This window comes from Scomber japonicus, chromosome 24, assembly GCF_027409825.1.
Source record: "Scomber japonicus isolate fScoJap1 chromosome 24, fScoJap1.pri, whole genome shotgun sequence".
NCBI classification, from domain to species: domain Eukaryota; kingdom Metazoa; phylum Chordata; class Actinopteri; order Scombriformes; family Scombridae; genus Scomber; species Scomber japonicus.
In genome coordinates, this window is record NC_070601.1 from 14893135 (window position 1) to 14912117 (window position 18983).

Sequence of the window (18983 nt, forward strand, 5' to 3'; positions counted from 1 at the left end):
ATTAAGTAGCTGTTACAACTGTTGTGATGCCACAGGAGCTCAGTTCAACTGACCTGCTTTTGCTTGACAGGAGGACAGATGCTGACAGCCTACAACACTATTTTACTGCTTAACACTGGAGCCTTTTCATTCTGACTGTGTGGTCATATCCACAGATGTGTGAGCGCTCACTGTGTCCTGTGTTACTCTGCAGGCCACGTGGAGAGATAACTCAATATACATGAACAGCAGCACATTCTAGCCTGCAGCATGCGATTCCTATTATCCCAAAAGCAGAGTCACAGAATGACCCCAGACTGACTGATGAAAGCACTTTGAGAAACTTTCTGACCTCTTGTTCTCTTGTAACTTCCATTACTTCCTCAGAACAAACAACACATGAATTAATGGATCATTAACAGAATCACACAAAGCATTTAGACATCCAGGCAGCGTTCAAACATCAGTCATTCTTTATGCCTTGACATCTGCTGACAGTCACATGGACAGGAGCTGACAGTAGCATCATAACAGGCTAACAGAGTTATAAAAGATGTTTAGATTGGACAACTTTGGGTTTGATCTATACAATTTTACTGCATCTGCAGAAAGTGATAAACTAAGAGGAAATGAAGAAAACAAGCATGCAATGCCTAAAAAGGCCAAATCTAATACCCAATTATCATACTTCAGTACACATCTGTCCTTTATAATTCACCAAAACATTAAGGACAATCCCCACTAAACCTGTTTCATATTCACTACTCATTTGGTCAGATGACTGATGCATTCCTATGAGGTACATACAGACATACTGTATTGGAGAAAAGTAGATTTTATGTCTCATATCCACAGATTACAAGCCTACAAAGATACATATTCCTATATAGATATACAGATAAACCTTCATGATGGTGTTTTTTTCAGGACAAACTACTTCAGTTGTGTTTACTGTTCACAGAAACATGTTAAAAAGTTACATGGATAAGTTAGCATTGTACTCCTTACTGACTGAATTAAAAGGAAGATGCAAAACAGCTCTGTCCAATTTGCAAATTGACAGTTTTGTGTCACCTAAAAGCATCTTCGTCTGCGATTACAACAAAATTAACACCCATAGTGAGTGTGTGTGTGTGTGTGTGTGTGTGTGTGATAAAATAGTTAATGCAGTTTTACCTTGTTGATTTATTTGCCAGATCAATGCTATAACATATAACAAGCACTGCAGATCATTTTAATAGATTTGCATTTACTGATGTACTGAATGTAACATTTTTGTGATGCTTATATGGGATACATTTCATGGTTTTCTGGTCAGGAACAGAGGGCCTTTTTTAACCTTATATTTACTACTTTACAATAAAAAGTAGTTCAAATACATCTGAACTGTTCTAAAAAAAATCAGCTTGTTAAACTAAAACTGCTTCCAAAAAGTAGCTCAACTACATCCAAACTACATCATAAGAAATGAACAAGGGACACTGAGTGAAGTGGAGGTGTGTTTGATTTTAGGGCAGGTTAATCCTCACGTAGGCAGCCTGAGGACAGAGAGAAACTGTTAAGATGGAGTCATGCTACATTTTGCTACAAGATAAGTTCATAATATTTGATTGCAGACATATTGACAACAAACCACAGGTGATTTTAATCAAATACAGGTGATTGTGATAGTGATAGTAAGTGAACTATATGTAGTCAACTATTCCCCAACAAGGGCCAAAACACTTTCAGTCATGTCCACCTCCAATAAAAGAAGAATGGGTTCTTTGGGGATGTGTGTGCATGTTTGTTGCAGACAGCTGTTAAGTATTTATGGTCGTGTGTGTGTGTGTGTGTGTGTGTGTGTGTGTGTGTGTGTGTGTGAATAAAACACATAGAAGGAGCCTTGTGTTTATCAGGAGAGCGTCAGTCTCACATGTGGCAGAGAAACATGATGAAATGATAAATATTATAAGTATTCCCTTATTAATTTATTCATCTCAAGCTTTGAAATATAAAGTCAAACGCAGCAATAAAACAGAGCTTTCTGCATTATTTTGCGAGCCTGGAAAAAAGACAGGCAGGATTGTGGCACACACATTGTATGATGGTAATTTCAGGTCCAGGATTATGTCTGAAAAACGTGTTAATCTGCAGAGAGACAGCGCAGTGTAGGTAAACAAGCACATAGTGGGGATTATTTATAAAGGCCACAAACAGGCAGCAGAGAGAGTGACAGCAGCTCCCCTGCTTCACCTGAGACACAGCCTTCTCTCTGCATTAAGCATTTAGAGCAGCACAGACAGGAGCATTGTCGAGTGGCCGCATACTCAAGTGCTGAGTCAGTTCCTGCCTCTTCCAAACTTTGATCAATTATTAAACTGAGCAAACATGACGTCAAAAAAAAAAAAAAAAAAAGCATTCAAACCAGCAGCAGCTCAGAAATGGTTGGGAAGGTAAACTCAGCTCAGGTGAAGAAATAAAAGTATCTCTCCACCCTTAATCGTCCTGTTGTCCTCGGGTCAAAAATGAAGTGTAATGAAGCCTATTGCCCATAATTTCAAAACTATGTGAAATCTTGTGGTAATGAGTTGGAATGAAGTCGGCTAAAAAGGCAGGATTGGGTTATAATTTATACCTTATGATTTAAACAAAGACAACAAGAGGCTTTAGAGTGATGGAGTTGACCATTACACTTAAGGTTGCTGCTCAGGAGTGACCGCTGGAGGAATGTTAACTGGGAAGTGTCCAGCAGTGAATGTGTTTAACCCCCCCCCCCCCCCCCCCCCCCCCCACACACACACACACACTCCCCCACCCTCTGCAACTACCCTCCCAGCCTATAAGGAATGCGCTCATATTCTGAAGAAAAAAAAAAAAGGTTTCCTCTGGCCCTTAGATTGGCATCAAAGGCCAAGCAGACAGAGACAAGCCTTCAGGGCCCCGGGGCCCGGGCAGGGTCCCCTTTGTGATAAGGAATCGGATGGATGCCAGAAAAACAGGAATGTGAATCAGCGACCGCCTGTTAACAGAGGAGAGATACATGAGAGAGGTTGGCTGAGGAAAAATGTTCACGTTTGCGGCTACACGTGCGTGCTCATGAGTGTGTCAATTACCCACGCACACATGTATCTATTTTTGTGCGTGTCCCCGAGTGTGTGTGTGTGTGTGTGTTTGTGTCAGGCTGACCAGATGCTGCGCTCCAGTCTGCAGGGAGCGCTAATTAGCCGTGTGTTTACAGTCACAGACGGACAACAGAGCGAGGCAGGGCCTGCTGCCGGCCGAGCAGGGATGAATGGGCGCAGCTTACAAAAAGGACAACACCCCCAAGGCAGCCAGCTAACACACCAACCAGACCATTACACACACACACACACATACATACACACAGGCATGCACTTGTCTGACCTGTTTCTACCGATCCCAAATCAATATGAACATCGATACGCTTTTCGGCATGTTAAAAGTTCAAGTGTCAGTGGGGGGCCAGTATGTTTGAATGACTCAGCTGATTTTTTTTTTCTTTTTTTACACATTTTATCGCATTAGCTGCAGATCACATGTATTTTAAATCTGTGCCAACAATATTTCAAAGGGAACAATGTGATAATAGATCATCCTCCAGGACTTGTAACAAAATCTGGTGACGCTGCTTTTATTCTCCCAGTAGCTGGAACAGCAACTTGACGGCTTTCTTTTTGCCATTGTCTATTTATAATGAGTATTGTATCGTAGTCATTCAATACACTGTGTGTGTGTGTGTGTGTGTGTGTGTGTGTGTGTGCATATGTTATGACGTAGCATTATTTTTCTTTCATTTAAAATTTTCAACATTAGCACATTAACAACTGCATAAACTACACTAAAAATTGTATTTTAGTCTGTTAAAGAACTGTGAAGTCCAACTTATTAAGATTTTTTTTTGCATGTATGAACTATGTATGGAGCCAAAAATAATGAGTGGATACAACTAAACCTATAATTAGCACTCCTCATGTAAAAAATCCTAAAAATCCTAAAAATGTCTAGGATTTCATACGGAATTAAGGGACCCAAATCATTACCCACAATTAGGCATGGGCCGGTATGAGATTCTGGCGGTATGATAACCATAAGAAAAAATATCACGGTTTCATGGTATGGCGGTATTGCGATTACAGCTCTAAAATGTTCCTAAAAGGAAGAAAAATAAAGACAGACGTGTTCATTTAACCTGAATATACGCTTTAAAGACAGTGTGAGGGGTCGTGATACTCTACGCTGCAGCTGCTCCACCTGAGGGATTTCTGACCAGCACTTCCTGTCTTTGACCAGACTAAAAACAGCTCATACCTTAGGAACGGTATGACAGAAAATTTGGCGGTTTCGGTTATCATGGCTTTTTCAAATCGTGGTATACCTTGAACACGGTTATCATCCCATGCCTACTGAAGAATGAATATAAATATAACATGATACAAGCACAAAAACTGACAATGTGACCCTTTGTCTGCTGTATGTGCACTTCCATTTATCTTTAATTGGCTTGGCACTTCTTTTACACTACTATTAGCACTATTATCAGGTATACTATCTATCTGTGACTAATCTTATAACATACATGCTTGCTATTCATGCTGTGTTAAACATAGAGTCATTCCACTGTATGCTATTATTGCTCATATTGTATGTATCATATTAATACTGTATTACTATCATTACTTGCTCCTTCTGTACACTACCATGCATTTTATGACTGTTTGCACTGTTACACTGAACTTTGTGATCAGTGGAATTCAGTTTGGTGTACTATCTGTCACCCTGACTTTAGATTAAGTGTGTGCAGGACATGTCTTGTGTGAAATAGTCCACCTACAGAATGAATAAGTGCAGATCTATCATCCTTTCTTGTAATAAAAGTGTTCCGTCCATAAATCCATCAGTTTTTATAGTTTGGCTGTAAGCAAGAGGGCGTGTGAGACGGAGCGTATTGATACCAGGCAGCGACCAGAGAGCTGCTGTGTCGGGCTAAAAATGGGATCTTCCTGTTTTTCCTCAGAGACAGTAAGGTCATAAAAAACCTGGTTGGTCTAGCCCGAGCTGTTCTTTCCTCTACACACACACACACACACACACACACACACACACACACACACGCACACACACACACACACACACACACACGCCTCCCTTTCTTTCATTCCCACACATACATTTTAGGATTCTTCAACACTCCCCTCCCATTAACTATTAATCCCTCTTTCTCTATTCTGTCTTTGGCTCCCTCCCTCCCTCCCGTAGCGTCCCCCCTCCCGTTGCTGCCGTCTCCTGGGTCTCTCCTCTGTTCTCCTCCCTCTGTCTGCCGCTCTTTTTCTAAGGACTTTCCTCTCTGAAGTCTTCCCCACCCTCTCCTTTTTTTTTCTTCCTTCTTCTTCTCCTGGCACAATTTCCTCTCCCTATTAAAACACTTTGTCTACGCTCCCCCCCTTTCTTTCCTTTTTTTTTAAATTGTCGCTACATTTTCCTTCCGTATTCCTTTAACATTCAATCTCTCTTTTCTCCATCTCCTCCCCTTTTCCTCCTCTCTTTCCCTTCAGGCGGATCTCTCTGTTTCTTGACTTTTTCGTGGGTCTTTTCCTGCATGAATTCCTTCCTCCCACCTCCAAATATGTAACCGCTTACTTCCCCTCTTTTTTCTCCCCCCTTTCGCATCTCTCACTTGAGGTGTCCCAGTTTCTGTCTTTCCCTCTGACTTCATCTCGCCCACATGTCCTCTGTTTCCCTCCCTTTCATCCTAACCACCCCTCCCTATGTGCTCCTCCTCCCTCCATCCCCCCGGGTCCCTCTCGTATCAACCTCGCTCCCTCTGATGTACAGTACCTTCTCTCTTGTCTCTTCCTCTCCTTCCTCCTGTCTTCAATCCTTTACGTGCTCAGAGGTCATCTGGGTTTTTACACTCTAAACACTCACAGCATCTCTTTACACCTCTATAAGACAAGTTGTTGACTCATTTATTGGCATTTCTATAAGATATGTACCAGTGTGTCTGTGTGCACCTGCTATAAATAACTAAGCAGAGCTATAGCAGCTCAGTTACAAGAGTGTCCCATCTCCTCCTCCTCTTCCTCCCCCTCCTCCATTATTCACACAATTCCCCAAAATGACTTTCTGATGTCAGCTTCAGTTAGAAACCATGAACGACCCTAAAAAAAAAACCTCACAATTTTCAGACATGGAATATGTAACACAGCTGGCTATTATAGTAATGGCTTTTAAAAATGTATACAGAGATGTTCATGTTCATGTTCAAAAAACGGAAGCAATGATTCATGATAAAAGGGATTCTATAAGAAATGAATATGATGTTCTGTTATATAATTAATTGGCCGACTCAGCGCCTTCCTGGATCATGCTGCACTGTGAAAAAATGTTAAATCACCTTTTTATTGCAGGATATCATCATGTATTAACATTCTGATGCCTATTTTTTTATAAAGTTTGTTGCACAAGATTGGAATAAAAAATCAAATGAATGAAAAGTGAGAAAAAATCTGTTCTTGGATATTCATAACTACATGTTTAATTATTGTGCAGCACTGCCAGGTTAAAATATCACATTTTAAGCTTATTTGACATGAGAATAAAAGTGTTTAAAGGCTCCTTAAAATGATTTTTTTTTGTTGTGCATGTAACATATGATAATTAGTGATAAGTCTAATGCAGCATTCATAAAAAACACAAAATATGAAGTGTGAATATTCAATTGAGACTGGTGCTGTAAGAGTTAAATAGATGCTGCATGTGTGATCTGTGAGATGTGTGTGTCAAATTCTCTGTCAAATACTCGCTGTCACATGTATGTATTGAGATGCACGTCTGCAGTAGCTTAATAAAACACACACACACACACACACACACACACACACACACAAGCCTGAACAACCATCTCACACTCTGTCTGTCAGTAAGTGTCAGATTGAAGAGGTCAAACTTCCATCAACACTTGTAGTATACAGAGCGACGTTATTGTTAGATCAACGTGATTCGGCTCGTGACCTTCATCAGGGTTATGATGTGTAATAGCAATTTCAACTCCTTTGTAAAAATACCCAACCTCCCACCTTCTCACCAAGATATCAGAATTGTAAATTCAGTTTATTTGCATCTCTACTACCTGAGACACCAACTCAAACCTTGTGTATTTTAATTTAGGCTGTCTAGACCTTGTAATTGTAAATTCAGTTCCTTTGCATCTCTATTACCTGAGATACCCATTCAAACCCTGTGTATTTTAAATTAGGTTGTCTAGACCTCTTGATTTCACACCTCAGGGGGTCGGTGCCGATACCTGCGAGAGACAAAAAGTGTTGAATCACACCTTAGGTAGGAGGCTGACCCCACAGCAGACATAGGACGTTAAACACACCCCAGAGGTGGGCCTTTCTCTCAGGTATAAATGTTGATGTTTCTCAATGTTCGGGGTCCTTCTTCAATTCAGAACCGCTCGCATGTTTTGTTGATTGACCTTTTCTTTGCAAAGAAAATAAAACCTTGTCGGCCGGCAGAAGTCTCTATTTCATTCTTCACCAAGAGCACAGAATTTCAACGACAATTTGGTGTCAGAAGTGGGATCCCTCGAGTGATCATCTGGGGCTTAATGCGGACAGGGACAGGCCATCCTGGAAGAGAAAAAGCTTTCCAGTCTCCAACCTCAAAATCTTCTTCTGAGAAGGGAGGACTGACCACAAACGCCCCAGATCATTACCGCTGGGATTCCACGAACATAATTCAGTGAAATTCATCTGGTGAGCATTGAAATATTGATATTCTAACTCTTTTCTTTAAAATTTGGGGTTTAATTTGTCAGAATATTTCCATTTTTCATTATATCCACTATTGTGTCTGAGTCAGTGACTCAGGGATCAAAGTTTAAATACTTTGGGTACTTTTTTTATTGCTTACATAAGCATAAATTAAGGGGTTCGCTTTCAATCACTTGTGCGGTATTACAGAGTGGTCCTTACAGAGACGTCTGTATTGTAGTTTTGTCGTCGACGGCCTCTACCAGCTGGAATGGGGAGTAAAGTCTCTGGTCAGGCAGGTCCTGCAGAGGGTGCAATTTTGGATATTATGAGAAGGAAATATGGGGATAAAGCTTTAAAATATATAAATGTCTGGACAGCTGAGTTTGGATTCCCAGTAGGGGGATCCCTCGGTTTAAAAAATATATTAAATAATGCAAAAACAACTACCTTTTACACACGAGCGAACCGAAACCAATGAAAAACAAGATTTAAACACTGCAAGAACATCAGACTTGCAGATTTCTTCTTCTTTGTTTCTACAGTTGGCTGAAGTTTTGAAGCTGGATCCAGACCTCGACGGCAACCCACCCTCCCATCCTTCAGATCCACCATCATACAACTCTACAAAAGAACCAGATCCCTTCAGCATGACACAACAGGAGCAATTCATCCTGATGCGACTGCTCAACCAAAAAAACTCTTCAGACAACCATTCTTCTCCAATTGCCCACAGACTACGTCATTACAATCAAGATACAGCCTTCAACATGCCCATGATTGAATTTTCGGGACCAGAAGGTACTACATGGGTTTTCCGTGCATGGACTTCTGCTGACATCACAGCAGCAGAACTTCGCAGACACGCCATACATGCCTGTGACCAACTACTCCAAAAGATAAAGAAGAAAGAAGAGACAACACAAAAACAACGTCACATGGCGGCAATGACCATGTACAACACAGTCCAAGACAACAGACAACCACATCATGAACGCAAACAAAGAATACACAGCCGATACAAGAACGGGGAAAACAGATTTCCAAGAAGATTTCCCAATGATGTCTGTTACAACTGTGGACAATCTGGACATTTTAAACGTGACTGTCCTGCATTAAGATCATCAGTTCCAGAGAACACATCAGACTGACGGTGGTCGGGGGTTGTCGGAGAGGGATGGACTCTTGCTGACAAGCTCAACCAACTTGTGAAGCCGGAAGAAGGTACTGCACCACATACACACTCACACATACATACTGAACAGATTAACACACAATCTATTGAGACCTCAGACAAAATTGCTTTGACATATGTTCAATATACATCTGATCATTTCAAAAGATTTCCCAAACATACATTGATCATAGTTGAACAAAATGTTGTATTCTTAGTTGATTCAGGAGCTACACATTCTGTGATAAGATCTCTAGAGCTCACTACAAAACCAAAACTGAGTGGGAATTATGTTTATTCTGTTGGTTCATCAGGTCAAACAATCAGAGAGAACATTACTGTCCCACTTAAATGTGAGGATAGACCACATACAAATTTCAAACATGCATTTTTACTCTCTGAAGTCTGTCCCATTAATCTCATGGGCAGAGATTTAATGTGCAAATTAGGCCTTTGTCTAATCTCAACCCCAGAAGGTGTCAAAGTTCACAGACTATCTGATTTGGAACCCTACCTTTCACATTCTTTTATTCACCACAACCCAAATTTACTCTATGCATATTAATGGAAATTGCAAACAGCAATCTCTTCTGAACTTGTTACAGAGGCCAAAAAGACAGTTTTAACAACTGCAACTGATTTCATGACACCAGAGGACCTGCATTGTACCTCTCATGTGTCACCAGGACCTGATGAGCCATATGAAGAGAGCTGGCTGAGAGAGAGATTTAAAAAGCTTAAACTAACACACATATATTGGACACAGCACAGATGTGCTATATCAGTCTCTCTCACATAAGCTCAATCAAACATGTATACAATACCTGATTCAGTCCCACACATCACACTTGCAAAACACACATCAGACAACTGGCATGATTTGGGCCCATTCATAAAATCATGTCAGCGCGCAGCGGATTGGCAAAAAAACATATGATCGATCTATTTTTTTTTTTTTTTCACCAACACTGCAGTGCTATTGTAGAAATTTAACATCTGTTGTGCACACTACAAAAAAAAAATCCAGCTGGTACCTGAAAGCACTTCTAACTCTTTTTCTTTTTTTGTCCGAAGGAAGCTGCAGCTATTACAGCCCTACAGGAGGTCCCTAAGACACTGTGGGCTGTTAGTAAGTAAGATGTTGGCCTCATCAAAGACTGTAAACTTGTTATCATAAAATCAAAATCTGACTTTAGAACTTGCAAGACTCAATGCCCACTAAACAAGAAGCCATTGATGGTATAACATCAGTCTTTGAGTCTCTTAAAGCAGCAGGAGTAATTATTCCGTGTGATGACTCTTGTCTCAAGTTACCTCAAATGCAAAATTCTTTTCAGTGATGAATCTTTCTAATGCTTTCTTCAGTGTTCCAGTGCATCCAGAAAGTCAATTTTGCCTTGTTTTCAAATTCAATAGACAAGGCTACATATTCACTCGCTTGTGCCAAGGTTATTGTGAAAGTCCCACCATCTACAATGAAGCTAAGAACAATCTTTCACTGAACTAAAAGCTTGCCTTACAGATCACTCCAACTTTGGAACCACCAGGCCGTTCACTCAAACGACATATGAGACAAATGGATGTATGACTTCTCTTTTGTTACAGGAACACGGAAATAAACTACTTCCCGTAGTTTATTTTTCTTATGTAACTCTCCTGGTCCCACATGCTGTGTCTATGATTTTACTTAAACAAAAAACTTCTCACCTCTCCACAGCACGACGGCTAAGATACAACACTGTGCTTTTAGGAATGTCTAATATCACTGTTCAAAGATGCAATGTTTTAAACCCTGCCTCTCTCTTCCATACGCCTGAGGATGAACAAGAACATAACTGTGTTGCTATCCTTCAACAGGTTTGCTCTCCAAGACCAGATCTACAAGAAACATCATTAATTAATCCTGATTTGATTGTTTTTATAGATGGATCTGCTTCACGTGACCCACAAACTGGTCGCAACAGAATAGGATTTGCTGTTTGTAAATGCCTTGCTCATACTAACAACTCAGACTCTGTCTCCTTAAGAAACGCAAGAGCTGATGTTGCTGCAAAAAGAGCAGCACTCCAACGTATTACCCTTGATCCTTTGTTTGTTTTAACTCCAGCCTCCATACCCATCTCCCTTGAAGCAATACAATCCTTTGCCACGCCACAAGAGAAGGCTCTGTGGAAATGCTGCGGTGCCACACAGAGAGAAGCAGTGTGGCAAGGACCCGATAACAAACCATGTCTACCTAAACATTTCTTTCCTCAATTTCAAAGTTGACACATGACATGTGTCAAAAGGGGGGATACTGGATACCATAACCCAACACTGGTTCAACAAAGTTTTTTTCACAGAAGTTTTGTTAATCACGTATGGTTTGTGCAACACATAGTACAGCAGGTGAAGTCAGCCCTTCCACCACCAGCTTCCACATTGCTCCATGACTTCCAGCCTGGTGACTGGGTGGTGACAAAGGACCTAAGAAGGAAGCATTGGCACTCCAAACGCTGGCGAGATCCATTCCAAGTGCTCCTGACGACACATACGGCTGTGAAGATTGCTGAGAGAACAACGTGGATACACGCCAACCACTGCAGGAAGGTTCCCGAGCCAACAGAGGGACTCAACCGACAACCCGAACGGCACGAAGACGAACAACACAACGACAGATAAGCACAACAGAGAACAACACGAGAGAGAATTCTGTGAACTCAACATCAACTACACGTACAGAAGTAACAACACAAACTTTTTCTTTTCCATCTAACTACATCATGCACCACCTGATCCTGTTCCTATCATGGGCAGTGATGCTGATAGAGGCTTACACCTACAAACCCGCCAAGACTGTCTCTCTGAACAAAGGACAAAATACAACTTTCACCTGCAGTACTTATCCTGAAATTTGGCGATCAGGTCAAATTCATGCATATTATGCCAAATATGATAAATACCTATGCAGAGACCCCTGTAGCCCACATGATTGGCCTTTGGTTGTGGTTGCCACGAATGAAAATCTTGTTCCAAACAGAGATCCCCGCTTCACAATAACAAGAAATCCACATTCCAACGGAGTCAAAATCACCATCTCTGATGTCAAAAATACTGATGCAGGCACATATTGGTGTGGTATTGAATATCCAAGCTCTGATATGTACAGACAACTCAGAGTCATAGTCAATGAGCCACCACACTCATATGGCATCCCACTTAACACACTGTCAAATGATAAGACAATTCCACCGAACTCTGAGAAAGAAGATTACCACCCGGACACCATGTGCATGTGCCCTAGCTCTTTCACACAAAAAAGAGTTGAAGATTCCTGGTGACTGTTGGGTTTGTCATGCTCTAGCAACCAGATTCTCTTGGCTAAAGCTTTGGGGCCAAGAATGATCATCATGGTTTCTAACAATAATCATCCCAGTTGTAGTTATTTTCTTTTTGCTCTGCATCATAATTCCCTGCATGTTGAAATGGCTATCTAACATACTCACCAAAAAGGTAATCCAATCTTCTACACATGTTCATGTGAATGTTAACAATGACCATCAAAGTTCAACCTCATTTCACATTCCTGATCCCTATCATTACTCCAGCTCAGATTCTGACTTTGATGATGACATTTTGTAAAAAAAAAAAAAAAAAAAAAAAGTACACTTCCTTTTTCTTCTTACTATTTTTATTATTTTTTTTATTTTTTTTTGGTTTATTATCATTTTTATCTTGTACATCAAATTTTAAATTCTTAATTCCTTTTTCTAAACGACTGCCATGATGATACATTTTAAAATCTATGTGAATTAATGTGTCGGATAATTAAGTTGTATTAGGTTTTAAAGTTGTATTGTATTTTATTTTATTTTTAATTTTGTTTTATTCTTTATTTTTTTGTTCTGTTTTATTTTTATTTTTTTATCATTGCTTCATTTCATTTATTTGATTTTGTAAATATTACCATTATTATTTTTATTATTTTTCTTTTCAGTTGTGATTAATCAATAATCAAAAGGGAGAATTGTAATAGCAATTTCAACTCCTTTGTAAAAATACCCAACCTCCCACCTTCTCACCAAGATATCAGAATTGTAAATTCAGTTTATTTGCATCTCTACTACCTGAGACACCAACTCAAACCTTGTGTATTTTAATTTAGGCTGTCTAGACCTTGTAATTGTAAATTCAGTTCCTTTGCATCTCTATTACCTGAGATACCCATTCAAACCCTGTGTATTTTAAATTAGGTTGTCTAGACCTCTTGATTTCACACCTCAGGGGGTCGGTGCCGATACCTGCGAGAGACAAAAAGTGTTGAATCACACCTTAGGTAGGAGGCTGACCCCACAGCAGACATAGGACGTTAAACACACCCCAGAGGTGGGCCTTTCTCTCAGGTATAAATGTTGATGTTTCTCAATGTTCGGGGTCCTTCTTCAATTCAGAACCGCTCGCATGTTTTGTTGATTGACCTTTTCTTTGCAAAGAAAATAAAACCTTGTCGGCCGGCAGAAGTCTCTATTTCATTCTTCACCAAGAGCACAGAATTTCAACGACAGATGTTAGACTTTCTTCCTTCTCAGTGCAGCTGCAACTGGAAGTAGGTGGAGTTGTGATAGAAAGCCTTACTCTGCTTAACAAGCGTTAGACTGACACCAGACATCAAGAAGAGGACAAACAGAGGCTGTCACCGTTGGCAACAGGAACAGTTAAAGTGACAATATTGAACTTTTTCTTCTACTTACTGATAAAAAGTTGAACTCATAGGGCTAAATTCAACATACTCAGGGTTTTTTTTCAGCTACAGCCTTTCTTGGTCTAGTGCAGAGGTGTCAAACTAATTTTCATTCAAGGGCCACATACAGCCCAATTTGATCTCACTAAAAGGAAGGAAGGACGGAAGGAAAAGAAGGAGGAGAAGGAAGAGAATACAGGAAGGAAAGATGGAAGGAAGAAAGGGAGGAAGGACAGATGGAAGGAAGAGAAGACAAGAAGTAAGGAATGAAGGAAGGGAAGACAGATGAAAGGAAAGAAGGAAGAAAAAAGAAGACGGTAGGAAGGATAAACTGAAGAAAGGAAGGAAGGAAGGAAGGAAGAAAAAGAAGAAAGGAAAGAAAGACAAGAAGACAAGGAGGAAGGGAGGAAGAAAGGTAGGAAGGACAGACGGAAAGGAAGGAAAAAAGGAAGAAGGAAACTGGGCCGGATTGGACCTCTCGGCGGGCCGGTTCTGGCCCACGGGCCGCATGTTTGACACCCCTGGTCTAGTGTAACCAGTTGCTGTTTAACTGAATCAGCTCACTATCTTTATAACTTGAGCACATCTGCCTCACCAAACCTGAAAAGTGAAAACACCCACATATCTAAACTGAAACTAGCCCCTGCCTCTCACCTGAGCTGTCCCAGGTTGTAGTGCCTCATCTCTCCGTCCGTGGAGCGGGTGACACACACGGAGAAGCACGGCTGCAGCTGACGTAGCTCCAGCAGCACGATGGCCAGGTAGTGGATGAAGAGCAGGGCGTCCACCAAAGAAACAGCGTACTGCACGATACCCTGGTAGTTCTCATCCTGGAGAGGGGTGGGGGTGGGGCGGGGGGCAGAGAGTTATATTATATTATATTATATTTAGACTTTTTCTTATAACTACAGGCTGAAATAATATTCTATGTACTATATGTGAATGTAGTGAAAATGTGCTCTGACATTTCCAAACAAAAAAACACAAGCAGCAAATTCTCCTGCAGGGATATAACAAAAAAAAACAAAACAAGATGTAGAACATATGAATATTTAGATGTATTTCAAAGGGCTGCCAGCTTTTTAAGACCCCCTGTTCCTTCATGTGTTTGCAAATACATGTGTGTGTGTGTGTGTGTGTGTGTGTGTTTTCCTACAAGCATTGAGGGATCAACAGTGATTTTAAATTATGACTCACACAGTAAACACATGTCACAGGGGAACACAAGTATCTGTGTTTTTGGTTGTTTTTGATTTTGTTGAGCTCCTAAAGGCATTAAAAATGAATGTGTCGGCAATATATGAGACCTCTCCCACTGCTATTGGAAATATTTGCCTCTGTGTGTAGACTCGCTCGAATTTCCATGTGTATTTTTAGTGAAGAGTGTAAATTTACGAGCAGCGCTATTATGTTTCACTGCCTGCGTTCCCTCCTCTCGTCTCACCTGCGAGTCCAGTATCCTCACGCCGTAAAACAGCCAATAGGAGACCACGAAGAGCAGCACCAGCACGGCGAGCAGCGCCCGGAAGACGAAGACCCGCGGGAGGCCGGCCCGCGGCGGCCGGAAGAAGAGCGCCCAGACGGCCAGCAGCAGGATGAGCAGCTTGAAGGCCACGGAGATGAAGAGGCCCTCGCAGGCCGTGCCGCAGCTCTGCAGCTTCTCTGGCCACAGGAGGTGGGGGAGCACCAGGAAGGCCAGGGGTGTGAGGAACACCAGCAGGCCCAGGATCACAGCCAAGGTCAGGGTAAAGTAACGGCGACAGTCCAGCCCCACGCTGTCCTCCAGGTCCTTGGTGATGCGGACGATGTCCTCCTGAGAGAGGCTGTGCTCGGATGTGCCGGTGACGGCCGTGGTGGTCTCGCCCCAGTTGTCATCCTAAAAAATATGAAGGAAAGGAAATCATCATTATAGCTTCATAACATGACAAATACACCCTGAGTCAGCTGTAATATTACTCCAAAGTTTAAGATTTTATTTTTTAGTGATTAGAGCCTGACAGATATATCAGCCAGCCCATATCATCAGCAGATATTGGCCTATCATAGATATATATCCATATCAGCATTATGTTGTCTGATATATTGTTGTTGTTGTTCCAGTGCACTGATGTCATTTTATACAATATAGTTAAACTGTAAAATATCATGCCTCCATTATATATCTTTGCTTTTTATGTATATATTTTGTATATATAAGATTTTTTATTCCCTAATATCGGCATTGGCCCAAGAAATCCAGCATGGGTCAGACCATATTAGAAATTCACTCTCTGTGTTAGCTGCAGCTCTGATGAATAAATTAACAATAAAACATCTTCCAGTTCTCATGAGTCTTCTCAACATCTGTCACTCCTTCTTTTAAGTAGGACATTAGAAGCAGGGAGAGGAGCATATGAAGCTAAAAAATCATCATGTATATATATTTATATCATTTCAAATGTTTCTAAATTATTAAGGCTACAGAGTTATTCCTACAAATTAAAAGACTTTCTAATCAGAACCTGGTTTGTTAGATAACAGGCGTGAATAAAATATCAATAAATGCCCCGAATGATTAATTTCAAGAGAATATTGGTGCCAGTAAAAATGTCTCATTAATTCACTGAGCAGTAGTTTTTATTGCATGTTTGGATTCTTGTTCCAACACTTCGCTTTAGTGTTTTCTCAGCTGGCACGTTTCCTCACATCTCCAGCGGAAGGGAGGAGGGAAAAGAGGAAAGGAAAAAAGCAAAGGAAATGTTTTTTGTGGGCCTAATTAAGAGAATTGAAATGCAACCTAATGACTGGAGCGGTTCTAGTAAAAGTTAAATATGAAAAGAGCAACAGTAGGATGAAATTAGGGCCAAATATAGCTTTTTAACTGGAGGGGAAAAAATGTGAGAGATGACATCAGAGGATAGCAAATAAAAAGAGACAAAGCCCTTATCTGCACTGCGCTCCTGGAATACTGTTTGGCATCTCGCTGCATTGTATTGAAATCCACCCTCTCTCTCTCTCTCTCTCTCTCCTTCTCTAAATCGAGTCGCGTTATGACGTTTTAAAAACTCAACCGAGGGAAGGGAGGTTATTTCCGAGCACGTGAGAGAGAAAGAGAGGGATAGAAGATGGGAAGTGGTGTGAGGAAAAAAAAAAAAAAAAAGTCAACAGAGCAGAGCTGCCAACTGGGCTACGCTGACGTCTGGGTCTGACTGCATCCGCCGATAATGAAGGTCAGCGGTGTCGGAGCCGAGCCGTTAGAACAACACAGATAAGGACCCTTTACACGCTAGTCATAACAAGCCTCTGTCAGTGAAAAAGGAAAAGGGGAGATAATGAAGTGGAATCAGCTACTAGAACATTATGGCATAAATGGCTCCTAGTTTAAAAGACAGTATTTGCAGAGAGGGGATCATAAAAGGGTCGAGCAGAAGATGCATTATGATAACTTTAAACTGGAGGGGGATTGGATGGAGGATGGAGGATGATGATGAGGAGGAGGAGGAGGAGGATGGTGCATTGGGACAGAGAATATCCCACTGGCACCAGGGGTTAAAACAGCAGAGCGAGATGAAGCAGAACAATGAGAGTTTCCAGGCAGTATGCTTAGGTTATCTTTGAAGCTACGGAGAGAAGCTGCTGTATACTCATGTACTAATAATAGAAATTCATCACCGCTACACAAAATATCTATACCGCAAACACACACAAATTGTTGGTGATATTCTACACTTCTCTCACTATCAACAAATCTCATAAAAGGACAAAAAAACAACAATAAATAAGTAGGATTAACCTGTATTCTCTGTGTGGTCAAAGCCTGATTTAGTTAGTATCTAAAAAAAACAAATATATGTATGTATTAATCCGCAGGGGAAAATAGTCCCCAAAAAATCCACTATTCACTCCTGTTTGAGTAACGTGTGCTAAAAACTACACTGCCCAGCTGCTTTAGGAAATATATTTTATAAATACAATGTAACATAAAAATAATATAATATAATACATGTAATTGGATTTGGGGTGAGTGCCATAGACACAAAGAAGTGAAAGCTGGACTAACATATTGTTGGTTTTGACCTTTTCATAATAAAAGCAGCTTTATCCTTAAAAGTATGGCTGTTTTTGTGTGTGTGTGTGTGTGTGTGTGTGTGTGTGTGGGTGTGTTTAGTGTTGTGTATCCGTAATCTGCAATATCTCAAAACCTCACTTATCATGCTTCCTGGAATCCTGGGGAAATCATGTGTGTCTTTTGCCAGTTCAGCATTTTCACTGTTATGCTGCTGCAAACAATGACCCCTCCTCTACCCCTCCATCGACCTCACAGAACACGAGTAAGGGTCATTATAGGGCAGCTGGATGAAGGAAGACTTTTTTTTTAATTAAAATAAATATAAATGTGTGTGAGGAGGCACTTTTAATCAGCTCCAGTCAAACACAATGAGCAGTGAAACATGAGGTAACTCTTCTATCTATAGCACTGGTCTCACTGACGGGAGACGACATGTTAACTGATTACTTGGTGTCGGTTTTCAGGGCCGGCCTCGTTGATCAGGTCCAGCGCTCACATCTGTCTCAGTCTCTGCTGACCTTTAACATGACAATGTGCTCGTAAATACTTATCTGACCGTCTGCTGGGCTTTACCAAGAGCTCAATATCACAACTGACCCATCTCATGAGCAGTAAAGCAGACGCTGGAATGCATGAGTTGGGTTCAGAAAGGTCAAAGAGTGAAGACGTTATCATGTCTCTGAAGACACACGCTGGAGGTCAAAATGTATATATCTTATTTATCCATGAAAGTATATACGTAGATCTAAAACAGACATTAGAGATGGAGAAGTCATTTTTGCAAAGCAGTCAGTACACATATCTTTAATGCTTGTTTTCATTTGTGCTCTTAATTTGTAAAAATAGTCATTACAAAAAAGAAGAAATGTAAGTTTGAAAGTAGCTCTGAGGAAGTGTTGATATAACAAGAATGATGCTAACATTAGCTACCACTTTCCAGGTGTAGAGATGGGTATCGTTTAAAAAATGATGATACCAGTACCAATCCAAGTACCTTAAAGTGATAGTGATACCAACTGAGTACTCCATTCTATACCCATTACACATTTAGTACACTGTCTTTTATATAGTGTAACAGGTGTGTAGTGTAGACACACTTCAGAGCGTTTAGGTGACATCTTGGCTGCTAAACTGCTAAGCCCATTAACTCAAGTTCACCACGACTTCACCACCACAGACATGTCGCATTACATCGACAATCTATTGGCTGTGGGTAAGTCCATACAAATAGTCATATTTTGTAGCTCTGGGTGCTAAAAGGATGGTATCAATGACGTTTAAGATGTTTCGATACTATTTGGT

At 40.8% G+C, this 18983-nt stretch overlaps 1 protein-coding gene across 2 annotated transcripts in view; it reads right to left on the reverse strand.

The window, feature by feature from the left end:
• Nucleotides 1-18983, reverse strand: part of LOC128354475 (vang-like protein 1) — a 68271-nt gene that overhangs the window by 8136 nt on the left and 41152 nt on the right. For both annotated transcript variants that reach the window (XM_053314705.1, XM_053314704.1), the window contains exons 4-5: nt 15078-15509; nt 14288-14463 (exon numbers count right to left, since the gene is read on the reverse strand). In XM_053314705.1, the coding sequence (XP_053170680.1) occupies nt 14288-14463; nt 15078-15509 (608 nt within the window). The remainder of the gene's footprint in view (nt 1-14287; nt 14464-15077; nt 15510-18983) is intronic.